Raw genomic sequence first — 22,809 nt, forward strand, 5'->3', positions numbered from 1 at the left:
TCTAACGTGGATCTGGGTCGGCTTTATAGTGTTGGATCCATCCTAACATGGATCCGGGTTGACAGTGAACTGTCAGATCCACATGGGTCCACATGGATCCGGGTAATGGATCCATAAATTGGATCTGGGTGGCTCCAATGTGGGTCCAAACCCCAATTACCCAAATCTTTTATTATATATTCTTTTGGATCCGGTAATGGATCTTGGACCCAAAATGCATAAAATTACTCAAAATTTTGGGTTATTACATGGCGCCCCTGCCTGCTAAGAGAGGGAAGGAGGGGCATCACCCTCCTGCATGGGATTCAGAGAGAAGAGAGAGGGGGCAGGAGGGTTGGCGCCCTCCCGCCGACGTTAATTAGAGAGGAGGGGTGGGGGAAACCACCGTAGGTGGTTTTCGGTGACCACCACAGAGGGAGAGAGAAAGAGAGCAGGGAGGGGCGACACCCCTCCTTTGCTGAAAAAGAGGAAAAGAGGAAGCAGGGAGGGGCGATGCCCCTCCTATGCTAGGCTTAATCAGAGAGAGAGAGAGCGATGCGCCCCTCATCTGTTGTAACAGAAGAAACAGGGAGAGAGAGGAAGAGAAAGAGGGCGAAGGGAGATGTACCTGGGAGGCGGCATCTCCAGCGAGCGAGAGGGGGAAGAAACGAGGTGAGCGCAGGGGAAAAAAGAGAGGGCTCCCGGTGTGTGTGTGTGTGTGTGTGGGGGGGGGGGGGTCGTGCGCCGACGTGACTCAAGTGAGCAAGGGTCAAGGTCGTGCGCCGGCGAGGGATGTCGGGGAGGGGAAAAAGTCGGGGGTCTTTGTATTTTCTTTTAAAGAAAACCCTATGTGAGGGTGGATCCGGTCAAATCCAAAACAATATATATATATATATATATATATATATATATATATATATATATATATATATATATATATATATTTGAAAAAAATTATCTTTACAACCCGCTTCTATGAACCATTCCCTATCGTGGAGAAGATCAAGACATTGGCTTATTGTTTGGACTTTCTTGTAGGAGCTCAAGTCCACTTTGTGTTCCACATTTCACCTTAACTCGTATAAGGGTGAGTCGCTCGACGGGCGCCTTGTCTTGGCCGATCTCGGGGATACTTGATACTTTGCCTCAACCGGACCGATTGCTGGGGAAGAGGAGGCGAAGGAAGAACGATCACTTGGTCACAGAGGTGTTAGTACAGTGGACCAGAGGCGAAGTGGAAAGCGACTTGGGAAGATGAAGACTAGCTGGCGGCCCAGTACTCGGACTGCCCGCCTTGAGGACAAGGTGCATTTGAGAGGGGTGGATTGTTACGAACCCTCACCACGATCCACCCTTGCCACGGATCTACCTCATGATCCATTCCACAATGCCGCCTAGTTTCTCCAGGACCCCTCCTAGAAATTACGCCCAGCCTGGGATCCTTCCAGAATTAAAACTCTGGCCCACTTGGGATTCCTCCAGGATTGGGACTTCCCCTAGGAATTCCATTTGGCATAGAATCCCATTTAGCATAGGACTTTGCTTTTGCTATTCTATAAATAGGCATCTTTACTTTAGTATTTTCAATGATTTTTTTAGGTATTTCCAGAAGTTTGTTCCTCTCTCTCTCTCAACCGATTTTCGCCATTGGCTGAATCCCTGCCTGGGAATCGACCTTGCCTTCCCTGCTTTCATCACCGTGTCCACGCTTGGACACGCCCCTGCTGCAACGCCTTCTGCCCCCACACGTCACCGTGTCCCCTGCCCTGGGACACAGCACCCCCGAGCATCCTCCTTCGAGCCGACACTGCTGCTTCGGTGCCCAGCCAGCCAGCCTGCCTGTTGCGTGCCTAGCCACCTTTCCGTGACCGTGTCCCAGCCCTGAGTCATGGCCCTGCACCCTTCCCCCTTGCTACTCGTTGGTGCACGCTTCTGTCGCCAACCTGCTGCACCTTCCTACTGCACGCTCTACCCCGCGCCCAGCCTCGCTCTGTGTCCTGATCTGCAGGGCCGATCCACCTAGGGAATCAGGCCCTGACACCAATGAGTCAAGGTAGTATAGATGTCTTCTCCTATGCTTAGTCCTAGTCTTCTTTTTTGACTGTCGATGCTGTACAAAACAACCATCATGGTGAGTTACTTTGACAATTGAAATTAGGTTCATGGTAAGAAATGGAACATGACACACTTCATAAATATCTAATCGATTATTAGGGCTAGCATGCATGGCTAGAGATCCAACTTTTGACACTAACATAATGGCACTATTAGTAGTACGAGAGTCATGACAAGGTTTGCAGTTGATTAAGCTAGCTTCATCAGTAGTCGTGTGATAGGATGCTCCTCAATTTATCAACCAACTTAAACAAAAAGGTGGGATTACTTGCATTGCAACATTGAGAGAAAAAAGATATTATGAGGAAGCAACAAGCTAGCAAAAAAGCTGTTGTATTCGTTCTTGTATCTAAGTATCTGTTGTAGTGTAGGACGATTAAGCTGTACTTAATGTGGATGCTGTGCGATTTGGAGGTGCAACTCTCTCGGTATTGCTGTCAGTGGATGTCATCACTGTTGAGGTCCCAAACTTTTTTATCCTTAAGTGGGGACAAATGAATTTCTTGTGCCTCAATTCCTTTCAGTATTTGCACCTCACTTCAGCCATATCATCATATGAGAAACCCCCTGCCTGTCACAGAGACATTTCAACTTACGTCCTATCTTGTCCCCTTGTACATGATGGAACTACAGAAAAATGGTGTCCCATATCCTTTTGGGCGTGTCCATGTCACATAGCTGTCTGCTGCTGTTGTGATCCACTTAGTCCAAGTGAATGCTTGCCTGCTACATTTCCCAGTGTTCTCTGTAGCTCCAAGAAATTTGATCTTAGTCTCTTCAGTAAGAAATTTAGCCAAAACCTAGGCTAGAGTAGGAAAGTAGGTTATTTGAAGATAGCAATCCTAAAATTATCAAATGTTGGCCTTAAGGCCTTCAGGAACTCAATGACCCAAGATTTACATAAGCTCATAACCTATTATGTAAACTTTTGGTCCTTAGTGGTTCAAAATTCCTAATTAATCTTGTATAAAACTAGCCATGATCATTACGGGTTTCAAGAGTTTGTGATTTGTTTAACCTAATTGAAAACCTTAAATTGAACCTATGATTGATTTAAATTAGTTCAAAACAAGTACACATGAGATATTTTTAGAGATTGCATCAATAACTAAACTAATTCGTTTGAGATGTGGGACTTGATCTATGAAAGTGTTTGTGTTTATACCATCCGAACTATTTACCAAATAATATACAGAAGAAATCATCCTAAATGGGTTGAGACTTAATTGGATCCAAAACAGACTCAAAGTGGCGAACCTATTAGGTTGGTGTCATCATTCCACTGTTGTTAAAAGAAAGTAGTCTTTCTCTACTTAGCACCATAGGTGATTAGCCAGATGTGCACAATAAGATGATAGTGGTCTGTGAAGATTTTTAACATAGCGGGAGAAAAGGGTGAGGATATTCATTCATAGGAAGCAATTAAGTAAAATATGTGTGTGCAGTATGATTGATAACTAGGTGAAGCATTAAATAAAAAAATTGCATATCCTAAAAGAAAAATGTTAAAGCTTGGATCACCATACTATAGTCTCTATACTTGATCTCTGTATGCGAGAGAGAGAGGTAGTACTTGTTTCCTTGTCATTTTATAGAATGGTTTATTGACTTCCTTGCAAGGCATGATCTGCTGAGAAGAAGGAAACAAAATAAATAAGCAGATCAACATCTAGTGCTATTTCAATCCTTTCTGGTCCTGCTTAGCAGCAGTATTGTCAGAGGCTTGTTGTGATAGACATGAAACTCTGTTTGATGGTTGGTAAACCTAATATTGCATAAATCCGATCTTATTTTGACATGTTAACTTGTGTATATTGAATTATTGTGTTTGTCAACCTGTGCATATGCATGTAGAGATGTGTAGTGCTCCATTTTTATGTCTGCATGGATTTTCTTAACACGTGTTACATTGTCCTATACTTGTATAATTGCATGTATCTACGAGTGATATAACTGTGTTATCATGAAACTTAAGAATTGGTAAAAAAAATCATGGAAAGTATATTTATGACATAAGCTTTTACAAGTATCTTTTCCCCTCATAATACAGTTTATAATAACCTGGCCTCATCTAGTTTAGAAGAGCCCAAGCGAGGCATGACTGGACTAGGATGGACTCATGCTGGGCCATAACTTTCTATAACGATGGGTTGCTTTTTGTATCATCTCAGAATATTTTACTTCTTTTACATTGTTCATGCAGATTTGGTTTTGTCCAATAAATTGGTGTTTTACGATCTTGAGAACCAAGCCATCGGATGGACTGATTATAATTGTGAGTAATTTTCCCTGTATATATCAGCATCACTGGCATTTTCAGATTTTATTCTTTGGTTGGTCATCTTATTGAAATATAGATGATTATTTGTTACGGGGAGAGAGGGATGGGGTTATTGGAGAACGGGAGCCATTGGTTTTGTATTGGGGCTGTTACATAGATACTTTCGGTTTCGTTTATTACCCGAAGAAACTGTCTGGGATTGAAGACCTGATCGTGTTGGCTCAGCTTGCCATACTTACAGTCATCATCCCTGAGTTGTAAAACTCCAACGCTAGGACCCTTGTCCCCAGGCCTATGCTGAGCATCGGTTTGTGCAAGGGATGTTACATAGACACTTATAGACGCTCAAGGTGTTGGACACGGCTGGACATGCCATGGACATTCGACCTTTTGATGTGCAAGTGTCCAAAAAGAGTGGACAAGTGTTGTGTCCAATACTTGGGCATGAAGTGTCACTCTTGGGCGCAAAGTGTCTGTCACTTGGATACAAACCAATTCAGGACATGAAGTATGTGCCCAATTTAGGACACTTTTAGGTGTGGTGAACATATAGCAACCAGTGTCTTGGACACTTCATGTCAATTTAGGACACTTTTAAATGTCTTGGATATAAAGTATCTAGTTTAGGAAACTTTTAGGTGTCTTGGAGAGGAGTTATTTAAGACATCTTCATATTTCATATAAATCATCAATGATAAAAATTCAATGAAAATGTGTGTACATTTCATATTTTAAGAGATTTTCAAAAGTTGAAAAATCTCGGGAGTTTTAAAAAATATAAAAAATATAATAAAATAATAGGTATTCTTGGAAAAATAGAAGGAAATAACTTTGAAAAGCTTTTAAAATAAAAAAAAGAAACCAAAAAATATAAAACTTAGGCTAAAAATAATATGTGTGTGTGTGTCCAAGGGTCGAGGCCTCTCAGGTCTAGTTTTTCTTGACACCATGCTCGACACTTCTTACCCATGTCTGACACTGACACTCATGTCGGTGTCCAAGTAACATAGATATGAGGTGATGCTCCAAGCAGCTCATTAGAAATGTCGAATTTTTCAGTAGGATATGTAGGAATGCATATCCTCTTATAGAAGTCATTGATTGTATATCTATATCAGGGGCTTGTTCTTGGTTTTGATTACTTCATTTGGTTCCATAGTCACAAATATCGTTCTTGGATATTTCTCGGGAAGGGAAAATCTGGGGAGATTTTTAAAAAATTGTTTTTTCGGAAAAATCTCAGTAAATAATAAATTTATAAAAATAAATAAATCAAAAGATGCATAAGCTGAAAAACACATTATTCAATCAAAATAAGGGACAGTTTCATCATATAAAGAGGGATTGCAAGTAGATTCGATGAAGGATAAAGGACATGAATGACATTGCTATTAAACTGAGGGCAGTTTAGTCATTTAATGCACCATAAACCCATCGTATACTCACCATCAGTCAAAAGTTGTGAGACATGAGGATCTTTTGGTAAAATTCTCCAAAGATGTGAATGTCATACTTTTAGGGTTTTATTTAGGACAGTTATGAGAGTGTAGATCTATGTCACCTGGGTACGGGTGCAGGTACGGGTACGGAGGGTACGACACGTCAATTTCAAAAAATGTGGATACGGGGACACGGCTATATATATATATATTAAATATCACATAAGTATAAAATAAATTCAAAATAAACTGAATATAATCTAAATATATATGCTATATCTAAAATATATATTATATACTGAAAATATAATTATAAATTATAAATTAAATAAAACTTGTATGTACAAAGGGTAAAATACTAAAATGGCATGTCTGGGTGTCGACGCCTGTTGACACGGGTACGGAGGGCAAAATGGAGTGTCCGGGTACCACAGGTGTAGATGATACAACTTTCAATGGCCGGACTTTAGTCCCATATCGAAGATGCAACAAGAGGAGGGCCCTCCTCCCTGCCTATAAAACATCCTCATGTACTCCTATTTGCGCCATGCTAGGCTAAGCAGTTGGGGGTTCAAAAGCTTACCCATTTGCTGCAAAAGTGCATAGCGTTATTATCGTGTTTTATTCAAAAAATACATTTTAAATGCGAGAAATTGAATTTAAGCAACATTTTTAAAATATCATGCATAAAACGGGAAAAATACGTTGGTTGTATTTTTAGCAAGAAATTTCAAAATCTCGGCTATATTTGTGACTATGTTTGGTTCCAATCTAAGTTATGCTACTAACCTTCCTTTTTCACTTTAATTGTTTCATATATATCTTTAAACAAAATTTCCTTTTCAGGCTCAACAAGCATCAAAGTGAAGGACTCTAATAGCGGAGCTGTTTATTCTGTCGGTGCCCATAACATTTCTTTAGCCTGTAAACTTGATTTATTTGGATTCTCTTTGATACTCCTCCTAATTATCACACTTCTTCATTTGATTCATTAAATTTTGTCAATTGACAATGTTGATTCATTTTGTTCTTTTGTCGCTCAATAAAAAGTTGCTGTCTCCATGGCCAGTCTTTTACCTGAGAAAAAAGAAAAAAAATCCACAAACTTCATGTGCAGAACCGCCAGTTGCTTTAGCTAATCCATGAATTCTAGGGGATACATGTTTAAGAAATAAAAAACAGGTGAAATGTCATGATGATATGATGGATCATGTCTACACATACACATTGGACTCTCGCCGATCTCGAAAGGAAATTAGTTTGGATGGGAGAAATCATCTTCGCACTGAAAATACCACATCTTGGGTGAAATTTGGAACCTTTGGTGAGAGTAGTCGAAGGATACCTTCTGCAGAGGTGCTAAAGGCAATCCATTTACAATAAGTCATGAAAAAACCAATGACTCAGAAGACTCTAGGATCGGCCAAATTCTGTGAGAAGCTCCTGTACTTTAGGTGAATATCTCTAACAGGACATTGGGCAGTTCTTCTCTATTGCCACTGTGGACTCTGGTGGGTTCCCAAAGCCTGATTTGAACCTGAGGAACTGAAGGGCTGTTGGTTGCACACTTTGATCTAACCACTACAGGTAAATTTGCATTGCTTATAATGAAGTAATGTTTTGTGAAAATTATTTGAAATGGCACTGTATTTCTTACACAATGAAGTATGTTAGTGAATTCTAAGTGTGAACAAAGTTTTAAAAGGATCATTATGAAGGCTTCCTGAATTTTAGTAATCCGGCTGATATGTACCGATACGTTTACAAGAAACAATGCTTTGCTTTGCCTGTCAAGATGTGCATGTTGGATGCCTCGTGTGAGTGTGTCATATTATATATTACCTGTCAAGAACGACACAAGACTCAATATTGGGATTTTGTTGGTAAGGAAAATTTTCATGATAAACTGGTCTCGTTTGATAAATCATCCTCAAAAGAGTCATTAGAAAATGATCTTCATGAGAATCTTACAAAGGGTCAAGCAAACGTGCCGTTAGTTTCAATCCAACAATGAATGAATGCATGCTAGGACATCTTACCGGTACAAACCGGCTTACAGTTACCTCCGGCTTAACGGAAAAGTTACCGATACAAAATCCGTCAATAAAAAATTAGTTGAATTTGCAACCATATAATGCAAAAAAAAAAAGTAAAATGCTGCTAGTGATTGACAATATGATAATCCAAAAGGCCCACAAGGGCTCTGCTTATCTGGTGGGAGTGACTTGTGGAGGTCACCAAGTTGAAGTTGATGGAACCAACTCCAGATGGGTGTTCCTTGCCACAGAATGTGACACTGATTTTAAAAAGTACCCTACTTACCTAGGGAGGAGTCATGAATGAGGTTGTTGGTGAAAAAAATACCAAGGCCAACTTGTGTTAGCATAACACTACTTTATCACCACCGTGATATGATGTTTGTTGAATCATGTGTAAAAGGATTACATCAGGGTTGTCAGCTCAGCTCCGTGCTTTCCCATGTAGTTGGTGTATATAATAAGGGTTTTACCATCCTAAGGCTTATGTCCGCCAATGTCCCGATCAACGATGAAAGCCCCCCCCCCCCAACGGTTTATGCCCAAACCTATTAACCTACACGGATGTGATTATTGTACGAGACTGTGAAACATCAATTTATATCTGAAAACATTGCCACCCATACCAGTCCATAATTTCTGTCATAACCGGGCTGTAATGAAATTGGGTCCAAGTTTTACACCCAATTAGTTAAAAAGGTACCATTGAAGTCCCGACCAATTTATATCTGATCCAACTTATACCAAAACCCGTTAAATGCACGTGTGTTTAATTTTAGTAAGACCTGAATTTGGAACCAGATCTGAATCAAATTGGGTTGGGTTCGATTGTTTTTTCCATTTTACTTTTTAAATTTGATTGAAAATGAGCCCCAGCGCCAGCCCTGTTACAAACCTAAACACGCCTTTCATCGTATCATATATATGTGCTGCTCTACTCTACTACTGAAGGAACAAAAAATAAACGATGATATTTGGGGACCGCCAAAACAGTCCATTAAAATGATAATAGCTGCTCCTAAAAGAAATAAGAGATCCTGTTCTTCATGAAAAACCCTAACGGGGAAGACGATAAAACCCTCGAGGTTTAGAGCAGCGACACCATCGACAGCGTCAAGGCTAAGAACCAGAACAAGCAAGGTACGATTCCCTTCTTCTTTCTTCTTCTCGTTGGAGGAAAAAACCCTATTTCTTCGTTTCATTTCTCATTCTATCGTGGTCGTTCTCTTGAGAAGAAAGGCAAACAACAAAGCTAAAAGTCGTCGACAGCAGGATTCGAACCTGCGCAGGCAAAGCCCAACTGATTTCGTTATCGTGGTCGTTCTCGATTTTTCTCGTTCCCGAAATTGTTATCCCCGAAACCCTAGTTCTCTTTCTTTCTAAAACCCTTGTCTCATGGTGTAATAGATCAGACGTCTTCCTTTTCTGGTTCTTGGAACCCTAAATTTTCTTAGGTCAAGTTTCTATGCCGGGAGAAATTCCTAGTTTTTTTATTGTTATAATGCAATTTCTTGGTTCTGGCATTTATTATGATTTCAGGTTTTTTCGTGAGACAGGTCTTCATCAATGGTGATGGAAAATTAGGTGTGGTTTCTACTCAGCTATGCTTTTTTGTAAGTTCTTTTGCCAAATAATAATACACTGCCATCCTCACCTTTGAAACTATTTGATACTAATTTTACCTTCTTATGTTCCTCTGCAGGGTTCGATATATATAAGGGACGCACATGCTTTAAGAATGTTATTTGGGGAAGATATTCTTTCAAGAAGTTGTTCGCACTCTCAACTCTTGGGCTGGTTATCTTCTCTTCCTTCATTTTTCATTTCTTACACTAGTCTCTCATGTGACCTCAGTGAAAATGATGAGATGTGGCTAATTATGGCCCTTGTAAGCATGTTAATCTGTTTGTTTTTTATGATGTCTATGAAAATTATGAGATGTGGCCAATTATGGCCCCTTGTAAGCATATTAATCTATGTGTTATTGATGATGACTAAGGTTTACATAATAATCAAGATTACGTTTTTGCCTCCTCTTTCTCCATGAACATTTAGGCTCTGTTTTTGGGACCCTTGCATTGAGATGCAAACACCATTTCCATGTGTTGCCAGAATATGGTTTTGCCAAAATGTGGTGTTAAGGATGGAGTTGCCGAAAATATCCTCTTGCAATTGGTGTTGAAATTATTGAAGCCTTAAGAGAGCAAGAAGGGAAGCATACAATAAAAGGGGAAGGAGCTAACAACAAGTAGAAAACTTCATTCTATTTCGTGAATGAGTGTACCCTCTTATATGGGTCGACCTCTCTAAAGGGTTACAAAAGAAAAGTAATATAAAGAGCCATTTTATAGGTTTACCCCTTACCTATGAGACTATATACAAAAGAATAAATACTAAGTAAAGCTAAATTACATGTATGTTTCAACACTTCCCTTCAAATTTGGAGTGATGTTAGAGAATCATTCCAAGTTTGGAAAGGAAAGTATTGAAATGCGCAGGAGCAAGACTTTTCGTAAACACATATGCAATCTGACTCTTCGAGCTCACATTATTCAAAGAAATGATTCCATCTTGATAAGCCAAGCCCGTCTTATATAGTGACAATCTATTTCAATGTGTTTGGTTTGCTCATGAAATTCTAGATTCCTTGCATTATGGATATCACTCATGTTATCACAATACAACTGAGTTTTGTTTGCATTGGCAATTCCTAACTCACTCAATAGCCATCGTATAGAGACTATCTCAGCTATGACTTGAGTCATTGCTTTGTATTCTGCTTCTGCAGTGGATAAAACAACCCTCTGTTGAGATTAAGGAACTTCTCAAAAAACACAAAAACCAGTAGTGGAGAGCTTATCTCGGGTAGAACCTCTAAAGTTGGCATCACAAAAATCTCATAGCTCTGTGTCAGAAGAATATGAAAAGAACATGCCTTAGTGCATTGTGTCTCTTACATACGTGATAATCCTGAGTGCAACAGCTAAATGAACTATCTTGAGAGTACTCATAAATTGACTGACCACATGAATTGCATAGTTAATGTCTTATCTGGATATAGTCAAATATATAAGGCTGCCAACTAATTGCCTATAAATGACGGGATCTTATAGCTCAACACCATCACTGACTCACATCTTCAATTTTGCTTTCATAGGAGAGGTGACTCTTTTTGAGTCATCAACCAATCTTGCCTTCACCACCAAGTCTCTGACATACTTATGCTATGACAGATATAGGCCCTTTTGAGAGGATGCTATCTCCAACCCAAGAAAATACTTCAATCGCCTCAAGTCTTTCATCTCAAACATGTTAGCCAACTTCTTTTTGGTGTCCTTCACTTTTTTCATATCATCTCTCGAGAGTATCATATCATCTACATAAAGAAGTAGTACACATTTTCTAAACACAGAAGACGACACAAATAAAGCAAGGTCATGATGACTCTGCTCAAAACCAAGTGATTTTACCGCTGAGCTAAATTTCTTAAACCATGCTCGAGGAGCTTGTTTTAATCCATATAATACTCTGCGAAGTCTACAAACCCTACCCTCTGGATCTGAGTATCCTTGAGGTAGTTTCATATATACTTCTTCCAGGTCCCCATTCAAGAAAGCATTCTTGACATCTAATTGCCACATATTATTCCACTGTTGAATTGCAGCCACAACAAGTAAAGTACGAATAGTTGCCATGTGTGCAACGTGAACAAAGGTTTCAGCAAAATCAATTCCAAACCACTGATTATAACCCTTAGCTACTAATCTTGCCTTATATCTCTCAATTGATCCATTTGCCTTAGTCTTTATTTTATATGCCCACTTGCTTTCAATAACATTTTTTCTTGGTGGAGGTTTTACCAATTTCCATGCTTGCATTCTCTCAAGTGCATCCATCTCATCAACCATAGCTCTTTGCCACTCCTCTTTGCTCGTTGCCTTTGCATAAGAATTAGGCTCAACATAAAAATGAATTAGTGCAAAACATGCACAATGTTGAGGAGAGAAAGACTCATAGGATACAAAATGAGGAGGGACTGAAACTAACACTTCTACGCACTTGAGAAGGATTAGGAAAATAAGATGACGATTCAAACAGAAACTCTAACCTTTGGTGATCAGATTCAGCTGACCAGGGAATATGATCAAAATTGACGTCTTCTCTTCTCTGCGATTGCTCTTCCACTTGATCTAAAAATGGCATCTCAATCAGATTTTTTTGTCTTCTTGAATAGGACTGCCCAAACCTTGAGACTGAATTTACTCCCCTTTAATCTCTGCTCTCTCATTCACATTTCCCTTTTCATCAAATAGAATAAAAAATGACAAGTCAAACTCATTTCTTGTATCTTCTACATGTTGGCTGAAATATAACACATCTTCATGGAAGACAACATGTTGAGATATCCATACCTGCTTTCCAACAAGTTCATAGCATTTGTAGCCTTTCCGTCTATTTGCAAAACAAAGGAAACAACATTGACCGTTTTAGGAGACAACTTGTCTCTATATCTATCAGGTAACAAAACAAAACATATACAACCAAATACTCTCATCATATCATAATTTGGTGCTTGTTTATACAACTTCTGAAATGGAGATATACCCTTAAGTACACTTGAGACTTGAGAGCATACAATTTCTCTAGTAGATACTTAGCTGAATTGCATTTGCCCATAACACTTTGGGCACTTTGCCTCCAAATAAAAGTACTCTTGTCGTTTTCAAGATATGCCTATTCTTTCTCTCAACAACTCCATTTTGTTTAGGATTATAGGGACAAGACCTTTGATGAACTATACCTTTCTCCTGTAAAAACTTTTCAAATACACTATTGATATATTCACCTCCAAAGTCAGTACGAAGGGTCAATCATAACACAAAAGTCTTTAAAGATTTTAAGGAGTTCACTTATATTTTTCATAAAATATAACCTGGTAAATCTTGTGCAATCATCTATGAAGGTGACAAAATATGATGATCCTTTAGACAAAATATGATGATTCTTCTTTAGACAAAATAAAAGAAGACCCCCATACATCAGAATGCACTAAATCAAAAAGATTTTCTAATTATCTATCACTAGATCTCAATGGCAAGACATCACCCTTTGTCAACCTACAACTCTCACAGTCTTTGACATGATTTGACACAACTAACTTCGACTCACCAAAAGTCCCTAAAGACACTAACTTTTGCAACGTAGAGATGAAAATATGGCCCGATCTCTAGTGCCACAAAACAAATTCATCTATGACGGAAGCTCTGAATGTAATCTCATGTTGCTTCTACTCACCCATATCAATCTAGTCCAAGTAGTACAAGTCTTCTCTTCTATGGCCAATCCCAATCTTCTTCCTTGATATCTGATCTTGCACCACATAGCCAGAAGAAGAAAAGGTAACATTACAATTAAGTTTGATAATTTGACCAACAGAAACAAGATTCATAGTAAGAGATAGGACATGATAAACTTGAGACAAATTAATTTTACTACCAGGATAAGACTCAAAAGTAATATAACCTACTTTAGATTTAGATATAAACATAGAATAACCATTTGCAATGCAAAAAACACCACTATAAGGCTGAGAGTTGGTTAAGATAGACTCATGAGAGGTCATATGACATGAAGCTCCCGAGTCTATTAACCAACCAAAGGAACAACCTGATATACTTGAGAAAGCAGTACCAAAAGAAAAACTAGGAGTTGCAGAGGAAGGAGCTACAACTGACTGAGCTAGAAGTTGTAGTTGTTGGATCTGTTGCATATTTTCTAATAGTTGGAGTTGACCACCACCTAATAATTTTGATCCTTTTGGGGCTGATAGCCCCACAGACTGAGTACTAATGTAAGAATAATCCTCTTTAGCTTGTATACGGTATACCTTCACTATCCGAGGATGCTGCAAACATGCCACCTTTCTTTTTCTTGAGTATTGGTCCATAATTTTTCATATGACCAAAATTCTTGCAATAGTGATATTGAATAGAGCTGAGATCACCTCTCCCTCCAAAGTGTAAATCACCTCTTCCACCCAAGTGTCTAAGAATTGCCATGACATGGTCTCCATACGAGTAAGTTCCAAGAGACTTCATCTTGGTCTCTTTCACAATCAACTCTGCTATAACCTTGGTAACCGAAGACAAATGAGAACGTTGTAAGTAAACCACAATATGACGCAGCAACCAAGATACAATTCAAGCAGAAACCGTTCTACACAAAGCAATCCCACTTAAGCTACCAGAATACATATACCACATTTCACATCAACACTTCATCATTTAACAGACTGCCGATACTCATCTCTAGGAACTGCATTGATTCCATCAAGCACTCAATAGGCACCCATTATGCTGTAAAATAGGCAAAAACATTCCACCTAACACCCAAAACCAGCAACAATGCTTAACACGATCAATAAGAGCAAGAGAACCAGTCAAACAAAAATTGCACACAAGCTAACAATCTCTTCACACCATAAATATTCAACCCACAAGCCCTTAGAGTGTCTCTCCATAGAAATACCACCCAAAAGACTGATGCATGTTGAGTCTTCTACAAAACAAATGAAAATCAACGAAAACACCAAAATATCACTTAAAATTGGTATGCACAACCTTCAGGGCCAAAAACGACCAGAGTGCATCAAAATAGAGGGCTCAAATACCTTCAGTTGACTTTGGGTAGGCAGATTTTGGACACTGTTCATTGCTGATCCGATTGCTGTGATTGTTGGCTTATATGACTTCTAAAATCAACATCTAGCAAATTCCTACATCAAACCAATGGAGTCCTGTAAATCTTACAGACGTCCTTTTGTAGGGCACACAAAACGAGGCAGATTGAAACTCCACTAAGGATGAAGCCTCCTACCCCAAATTCACCCTCTCACTGCACCACTTTGATTCCAATATGGCTCTGATACCATATTGAAGCCTTAAGAGAGAAAGAAGAGAAGCATACAATAAAAGCGGAAGGCGCTAACAAGAAGTAGAAAACTTCATTCTATTTCGTGAATGAGAGTGTACCCTCTTATATGGGTTGACCTCTCTAAAGGGTTACAAAAGAAAAGTAACATAAAGAGCCATTTTACAAGTTTACCTCTTACCTATGAGACTATATACAAAAGAATAAAGACTAAGTAAAAGCTAAATTACATATATGTTTCAACAGAAATGTGGTGTTGGGGCTGCCAACTTTATTCCCAGCTCAGTGTTTAGGCGACAACATTTCTCTCAGACACGGCAGAGAACTTGACAGTAATCTCTATTTCTTGTTTCATTGTTGACTAAGATGAAAAGCTTAAAAGTTGTGCTCTTTCTTTCTCCCTATTTGTGATACTTGAGCACCTGAAGCTTGATGATTTAGTTCAACCACAAGCACTCCAGAGCTTGAATTTTTCGATCTTTCTATCAGTTTGTTTTCTTTACCCAGTAGACCATAGTCAACCATCTATGCCGTATATTCCTTTGAGGTGTTTGAAACTGTCATTATTTTTAGTTAATTTTATGTGCATCCTTTAATCATTTTCAGATAATTTTGTTTTTCTGATCATCTAAGTTCGAATGACTTCACTTATTTTCACAAATGAGTTTTAGACTTGGTTATGCCTATGCATTTGTCTTGAAACAATATTATCGGATGGCATTTGTGATGCAGTTGAAGTGTATGTTGGCAATGCTATAAAACTCATAATATATTTGATCACTTGATTGTAATTATAAATTAATGGTACTAGTAACATAGTAGAAGGAAATATGGTTTTTTTACTCTAGGCGAACTGCAACCTGGCTTCGGTGAATTTCACTGTTGTGGAACTACAATTCTGAAATTATGAATGACTCATATCCCCTCTACAATTCTATGCTTCACGTGAGCCTAACTTGTCCCTTTCTTTGGTCCAATTGTTTGATATCTGGTGTAAAATGTTAATATTTGAAAGTTAAAGATTTGTTTTTAACTATTTTGCAGAACTCTATCCCGTGCATGAAGTTTGAGGTTCGACAAGTTTTCTTTTTAACAGCTGTTTTATACAAGTCAGTGTCTGATTCTGAACATGGATCAGTGTCACCAAGTGCTTCTACCCGTGAACAAGACTTGCAAGACAATGACTTTAAACAAATACCTTCAATAAACGAAGGTAACACAGTTTCTACTCAGAGAGGGTTTATGGTTTATATTGAGGAGCTCTGCAAGTCAGGCAGGTTGTCAGATGCTTTTAAGTTTTGCAGAAACCTCCATCAGAAACAAATTGACATAAGCTTGAATGCATATAATCTCCTGTTATTGGTAGCTGCACGTACAAACGATTTCATTCTTTCACCCCTCATCTTTAGAGATCTATTAAGTTCCCATTATCCTGATTCAACATCATATTCTGCCCTTGCAAAATCTTTCCTAAAGGTGACAGATGCAGTGGCAATTCGCAGATTTGGTAGAGATCTTGCTGAACTAACATTCCCTGGAGGTGCCACTGTTATGAACAGAACCATACTTGGTTTTGCTGAAACAGGACAGGCCGAGAAAGCGCTGCTGATATTCGAGGACATGAAGAATCCAGATTCAAAATGCCAGCCTGACAAAATTACATATAATACTATCCTAGCAATATTGGGAAGATCTGGTCAGTTGCAGAAAATGCAATGTGAGTTTGCTTCCATGAAGGAAGCTGGCCTTCTTCCTGATATCATTACATACAATACCTTGATCAATAGCTTCCGTAAAAAGGGAAGATTAGATTCATGCCAGATTCTCATCAAGGAAATGATCAGCAATGGAATTGAGCCTGATCTGCTTACGTTTACGGCACTTATTGATGGTTTTGGTCGGCTCGGACAGGTGGAGAAGGCACTGGAGCTTTTTGATGAGATGAAACACAGGGGAATCCGGCTTTCTGTTTACCTGTATCAATCATTGATAAGTGTTCTAAAGAAGTCTGGAAATTTGCAGATGGCAGAAAATTTGTTAGAAGAAATGAATTCAGCAAAGCTCATTACTTCACAAGACTTTAAACGAAAGACTAGGGACCCTAAGGGGTGATTCTTTAGCTATAATTTTCAGGGGTAGGTTTTGTACAACTATGAAGCACCAAAGGATGTACAACAGCATGCCAATGCAAAAATCATTTATTATTCTTACTGTTATACATTATCGGTTGATTACGTGCAAAGGCGTTCTTCATGCTGGAAGGGTGATGTTTGCTGTCACTCCTGGGTAAGGAACCCCTTGGTGAAAAACTAATTTTCTTTTTTCTTTCTTTTTTTTTTAAACATGTGAACCTTCCAAATGTGATTTACATGTCAGGTTTAGTAGAAACTGACCTTTGAAACCTGGCTAAATCCAGATCTGGATAAGATCCAATTATAAGTAAATTAAGATCCAATCAGAACTAGAATTCCAGCGGGTCAGGATGTGGTAAGAGCTCTCCCTTTTTTTCCAATACAAACCTGATTATTTCAAGCTTGACAGTTCCACATCCAAACAGGTTTGATCCCCAGAAATAGTTATGCAGTTCAGTGTCCAGTTTCTTTGTCAGTAATTCGATAGAGTGAATCTGAAAATCAATCCATTTGGCCTCATGGACAAAGGAAGGTAGCGTTGGAAACATGCGTAGTAGTTGCACCTTTGATTTTCAAAATAAGTTTCTGTTGTCACATGTAAAGATATAATATAGTCGCCGATTTCATGATCTGGGTTTCCCTATCAAGGGGAATTTTTGCCACAATTGAGCTTTGAAAAGCTTTACATATTCATAATTAAAAAAGTTAGTAGAATTTTGTCAAATTAAAAGGTATAAAAAATCACGATAAAATTGTTATAATATCACAAAAATGTCATGAGATGCAATGGCATCTTTTCCAAATTCTCCCCAGTTTTCTTTTAATTCTCTAAAGTGTCATGTTTTATGTCTGTACCACAAGCGAGCCTGGTTTGGTTTATGCAGTGTATCACCTTTATCACTACTCGATATAACAAAAACTTATTCCAGAGGGTAAAATTCGTAGAGGCGATTTCATTCTATAAATTGTATGCAGAACTAAAATTTTATTGTTGGATATTTAGGTAAGTCAGCTATGACCTTTTTTTTTCAAGTTTTTATGTAATTAATAAAACATAACAGAGAGAACACATGTTGGTTTCTTAGGGTGAGTAGCAATGTGAATTATTTGAATTTGGGCCTAATCAAATATTGACCAAATGGATTTGGATTCAGATGGAGAAAAGCTGGTACTGAATCCATTTTCACATGTTATCAGGTTCAAATATCCATCAAATTGAAATATTGAATTTTGTAGCAAAAAAATCAAAACCATATCCAAACCTGATTATAATCGGATATGGTATTGACTTACCAAATCCAACTAAATGAAGCCAGATTTAGTCAGATATTGGATAAAATCTGACCGTTGACATCCCTATGTGTGAGTAATATAGCAAGATTTTATCATGAGCTGCCGGTCCCATACGGTGGTGCACATCTTTATTGGAATATATGTTTAATCTAATGATATAAGTGTGATTAACACGATCTATTTACTGCATTACCAGATGTAATTATCTTGAATATGCCATAAGTTTTAATTTTGAAGATTTCATAACTCGGCTGTTCACAGATCATAAAGATGAGGATGGTTTAAAAATGTCCCCAAAACATCATATTGTAGTTGATTTTAATAAATTAAAATACTAATAGAACATGCTCAACATGATCGAGACACTAGTTTTTGCATTTGAATATTAGTTCTATGCAAACCAAAAGTATACCACCATGAGCTATGGCCGTTCATGACCCCTCTCTCTCTCCATTTTTTTTTATAATGAGTGACTAATGTTATGGTTCGGACATCTTGTTACATGTTGACAGGTGTTATGTTGATAGTAACCCTATTTCGGTGTCCACCTTATAAAACTCCACATGCATTCTCCCTTGCCCGATCAAGGATAGCTTGTCATTGGCCTTCAACTTGTGGCATAACATAGACACCTTTAATACTGAACTTGATATATAGAGAGAAACCGGTAGCTGCTTGATCCATAGCAGCTTAAACAAAGCGCAAGCGCTCACACGCATCGTGCACGCGTGATGAACGGTCAGCACACAAAAAACGTAAATACTTGTAAAACTCTAAAAACAGATAAACAGGGGCGCTTTTGAAGCGCTGCTAAAGGTCCTAGTTCTGCTGGGACCTTTAGCGATACTTCAAAGAGTTGTTAATACGCCGGTGAGAATGTTCCTGGTATTAACTAAAACCTTTTTAGCGGCATTTTAAAGCACCGCTAAAGGTCTCAATTCCGCCGGGACTTTTAGAAGCATCACTAAAAACTTTTTTTTTCACAGTTTTTGTGCATGTTTTTAGTTTTGCACACTGACCGCCCATCATGCGTGCGATGGACAGTCAGCGCACTTGTGCATTTTTGTTTAGGCTGCTATGGATAAAGCAGCTACAGGTTACTCTCTCTCTCTCTCTCTCTCTCTATATATATATATATATATATATATATATATATGTGTGTGTGTGTGTGTGCACACGTGCCAAATGGGAATGATGTTAAATGAAACATGTTATTGGATTTAGTGTCTTTTTGCAATTCCAATCCCATAAATACCTTCAACACGATTGATTCACTAGACATCTACTTTGATCATGCATTTTGAATAAAAAAAGGTGTTTGGAGTTTCAAAAATTTATAAAAATTGTAGGCCATTGATTTTTGTAACTTATAAAAACTTATCCATGTATCAAAATCAAATGCTCCAAGAACTGATTCCTATAAAAACAATATATAGATCACGATTGTACAGTCAAAATTTTGAACCCCCCACCCCCCAAATCTATTAGATCACACACACATGTGAAAATACTATTAGATTTTGGGGGTGTTCAAAATTTTACCGTACATATGTGATCTATATATTGTTTTTATAGGAATCAGTCCTTGGAGCATTTGATTTTGGAATCAGTTATGCTAAATGGGCACATATAGATCACATCTGTGTGTAGTATACAATGGTACCAGAGCGCTAATTGTACAGATATGTTTGGCATGTTTATTTACAATGTTAACAAGTTTAATCATCCTCAATATATCAATATCTTGAGACTCAATCATTAATAAAGTGAAAAAACAATGGTCTATATTTCGTAAAGATAATTTTTCTTTTGGATTTATAACCCCAAGAAACTGCACCCACCACAAAAAAAAAACCTGGTTGTGATGGCTCAGCCTGCCATACCTACGGTTGCCAGCAGCGTAAAACTCCGAGGTTATGACTCTTGTCCTCGGGGCCTATGCTACGTGTTGGCTTGAGCAGAGGGACGACACCCATGGGAATCGAACCTTGACTGCCCGTCTAGCAGCCAAGGCCCAACCCCATTAAGCCAACCCCCATTGGGGCAGATAATGGTAGTTTAAAAATGACTTAAAACATTTTTATTGGAGAAAGAGAGAGAGAGTTTTATAAAAAAGAATGAAAAGCAAAACTATAATTTCTTTTGCCCCACCAGTTCTTTGCATACAGTAACCCATTCAGATCAAAATTTGGATGAAGGTGACAACACTGCTTTCGAGTTTAGGTTTGCTTCAACTTGGAGCAAGTAGAACTATAATTGAATTCGGATTTGGAAGGTAAACACCAGAGTCCAGATCAAATTAATTGTGCAAAACCCTATCCTAGAACATTTTACACTTAAAAGTTTTTTTATTTAAATATGACATCGTGTCAGACTCAGGTTACTCTTTTAAATATAAAAAAAGGACATTATTATATGGGAAAAATGATGCATTTTAAAAATTGCTCCACAATTAATCAAATTCGCTGAATAAAAAATATCGCAGTTTCCTAACTTTTTTTTTAATGCTTTTATCTCTTGTTGGTGTGAATTTCTGATTTTTACACATCATGATGCTAAAAAAATACAACCACAGAACTCATCAATAAAATCACATTTGAGGATGCAATTTTTCACTCGATCACTTGCAAAAATTCGATAATTATGAAATTATGGAGGAGTATTGCATGAAGTATTGTGAAAATCTTTTTTCTTTCAAAATTCTGTATGAGCATATTATAAAAGCAAAGCTAGGGTTTTAAAAAAACTAAGTTTTTTTGTAGTCTCCAATTAGTGAGAAATTATAGTCATTTTTCTAGAGCCAAGCATTAATGATGAGAAGATCGGTGGTGCTTCATCGACAATAAGTTTTTTCAGTAAGAACATATTATAGTATGGGTGAGATAAGAAATGAAATTTATAACCCATTTTTATCATAGAGAATGGGAACGATGATGATGTATCTCCCCATCAATACATAGTTGACTTATCTCACCGTCAGCGTTCAATCATGTGGTATGAGTGAGATATACAACATTCTTGTGGCCTTCACTTTAACAAACTGTGAGTTTTCTCGGCAAACGCATCTTATGATATGAGTAAAATAAGAAACCCAAAGTCTGAAAGTTATAATCTGAAAACTAGTTCTCATCATGAACAATGGTGATGGTGTAGAATTGATAGGGGGCTCCACTTTAACAAACTCTGATAACTTGATAGATGTGTTTTCTTTCCATCAACACAAAGTCGATGTATCTCACATTCAACGTTCGATCGCATGGCATGGGTGAGGTAGGAAAAATCAAGAGAACAAAAGAGTGTGGTATTTTCTCTCAATCAAAGATGTGGTGATATACAACATTCTTTAGGCCCAAGAGGTAGATGTATCTCTGCACATAATCAGTTTTCTCCCATTCAAAGAGGCAATGATAAACAACATTTTTGTGAAAAAATAAAATAAATGCAATGTATGAGTGACTTCATTTAGTGAAATAATAGAATGAATGCAATGTATAAGCGACTTCTTTTTATGAAATAATAGAATGAATGCAATGTATCATTTTGTAAAAGAATGAGATGAATGCAACGTATGAGCGACTTCGCTTTATGAAAGAATAGAATGAATGCAATGTATAAGAATCTTTATTTTGTGAGTGAATGAAATGAATGTAATGTATGAGCGATTTCATTTTGTGAAAAAATGATACTTCGTTTCTCAACCCACTTTTGCATATGGATTTCCTATTTTCATAAACCCCGAATTTTGGCCACCGTCCAATAAGTTTTTTTGCGAATCTCCTGCAAATGGTGGAGGCGAATAAGAAATTTTGTAAGAAAAATAAATTTCGCAATACCAATGTGATGCTAATAAAATTTTTTTCAATATCGAACTTGAAAATTTTGCACATACCTTGCATACTTTCTTTTCTGATTTAAAAAAATGAATAAAAATTTACACCCACTTTATAAAATTTCTTTTTGATTTAAAAAGTATGAACAAAAATTCTCACGCACCTTGCAAAATTTCTTCCTAATTTAAAAAGAATAAACTGAAATTTGCATGTACCTTATGAAATTCCTTCCTGATGAGAAAAATCATCAGTTGCAAAATTCGCATGTACCTTGTGAAACACATGTTCATTCCTTGTTATATACACATTATACACAATTGATTCTCTTAAACAGATCAATCACCTATTACATACACAACATATAAAAAAAATCAATCACCTATTATAAATAATTCACTGTACTAAAAAAACAAGAATCAATCAACTTTATTCCTTGTTATATACACAATTCATTTTCTTCAAAAAACAAAAATCAAACATCTTCATTTCCTATTATATACATAATTCATTCATAAAAAAATGCATATACATGATAAAACTCTTCATCAGCTTTCATTGCCGCAAGCACAATGTTTGTCTTCATAAGCTTTCATCCACAAGCACAAGTACATCCTTCGACTTAGACTTTCATCAACTTTCATTATTGTAAGTTCAACCCTCATTTTCTAGTAAGCCTAATCCCAGGTATTGCATATATAAAAGGACATATATTTCACAATCATACTTGTAATATTCATATACCAAGTGAACAAACATGTATGTTCGCTTTGATAC

At 37.5% G+C, this 22,809-nt stretch overlaps 2 protein-coding genes across 4 annotated transcripts in view; both read left to right on the forward strand.

Moving 5' to 3' along the window:
• The window catches only part of LOC149811611 (aspartic proteinase 36-like), a 41,171-nt gene extending 34,295 nt beyond the window's left edge, over window positions 1-6,876 (forward strand). The window contains exons 9-10 of the mRNA XM_089993687.1: window positions 4,298-4,369; window positions 6,661-6,876. Of these exons, the coding sequence (XP_089849813.1) occupies window positions 4,298-4,369; window positions 6,661-6,809 (221 nt within the window). The 3' untranslated portion in view covers window positions 6,810-6,876. The remainder of the gene's footprint in view (window positions 1-4,297; window positions 4,370-6,660) is intronic.
• Window positions 6,877-7,017: 141 nt separating this feature from the next.
• LOC149811612 (Tetratricopeptide repeat (TPR)-like superfamily protein) lies at window positions 7,018-17,022 on the forward strand. 3 transcript variants are annotated; one of them, XM_089993689.1, is made up of 4 exons: window positions 7,018-7,401; window positions 9,407-9,463; window positions 9,553-9,647; window positions 15,825-17,022. In XM_089993689.1, the coding sequence occupies exons 2-4, from the start codon at window positions 9,454-9,456 to the stop codon at window positions 16,890-16,892; spliced, it is 1,173 nt and encodes a 390-aa protein (XP_089849815.1). In that variant the 5' UTR covers window positions 7,018-7,401; window positions 9,407-9,453; the 3' UTR covers window positions 16,893-17,022. The 3 variants fall into 3 exon arrangements, with proteins under 3 accessions (XP_089849815.1, XP_089849814.1, XP_089849816.1); XM_089993688.1 differs by lacking the exon at window positions 7,018-7,401 and adding an exon at window positions 8,884-8,990 and having other exon boundaries at window positions 9,390-9,463; XM_089993690.1 differs by lacking the exon at window positions 7,018-7,401 and adding an exon at window positions 8,886-8,990 and having other exon boundaries at window positions 9,390-9,434.
• Window positions 17,023-22,809: the final 5,787 nt, after the last annotated feature.

Source organism: Nuphar pumila, chromosome 17 (assembly GCF_984573655.1).
Source record: "Nuphar pumila chromosome 17, dmNupPumi1.hap1.1, whole genome shotgun sequence".
Taxonomy (NCBI): Eukaryota; Viridiplantae; Streptophyta; class Magnoliopsida; order Nymphaeales; family Nymphaeaceae; genus Nuphar; species Nuphar pumila.

Excerpts from the sequence above, each read along its gene's own strand:
- LOC149811612 (XM_089993689.1), top strand. Across the intron at positions 9,648-15,824 it reads CACTCTCAACTCTTGGGCTG|AACTCTATCCCGTGCATGAA; the intron begins GTTATCTTCTCT and ends ACTATTTTGCAG.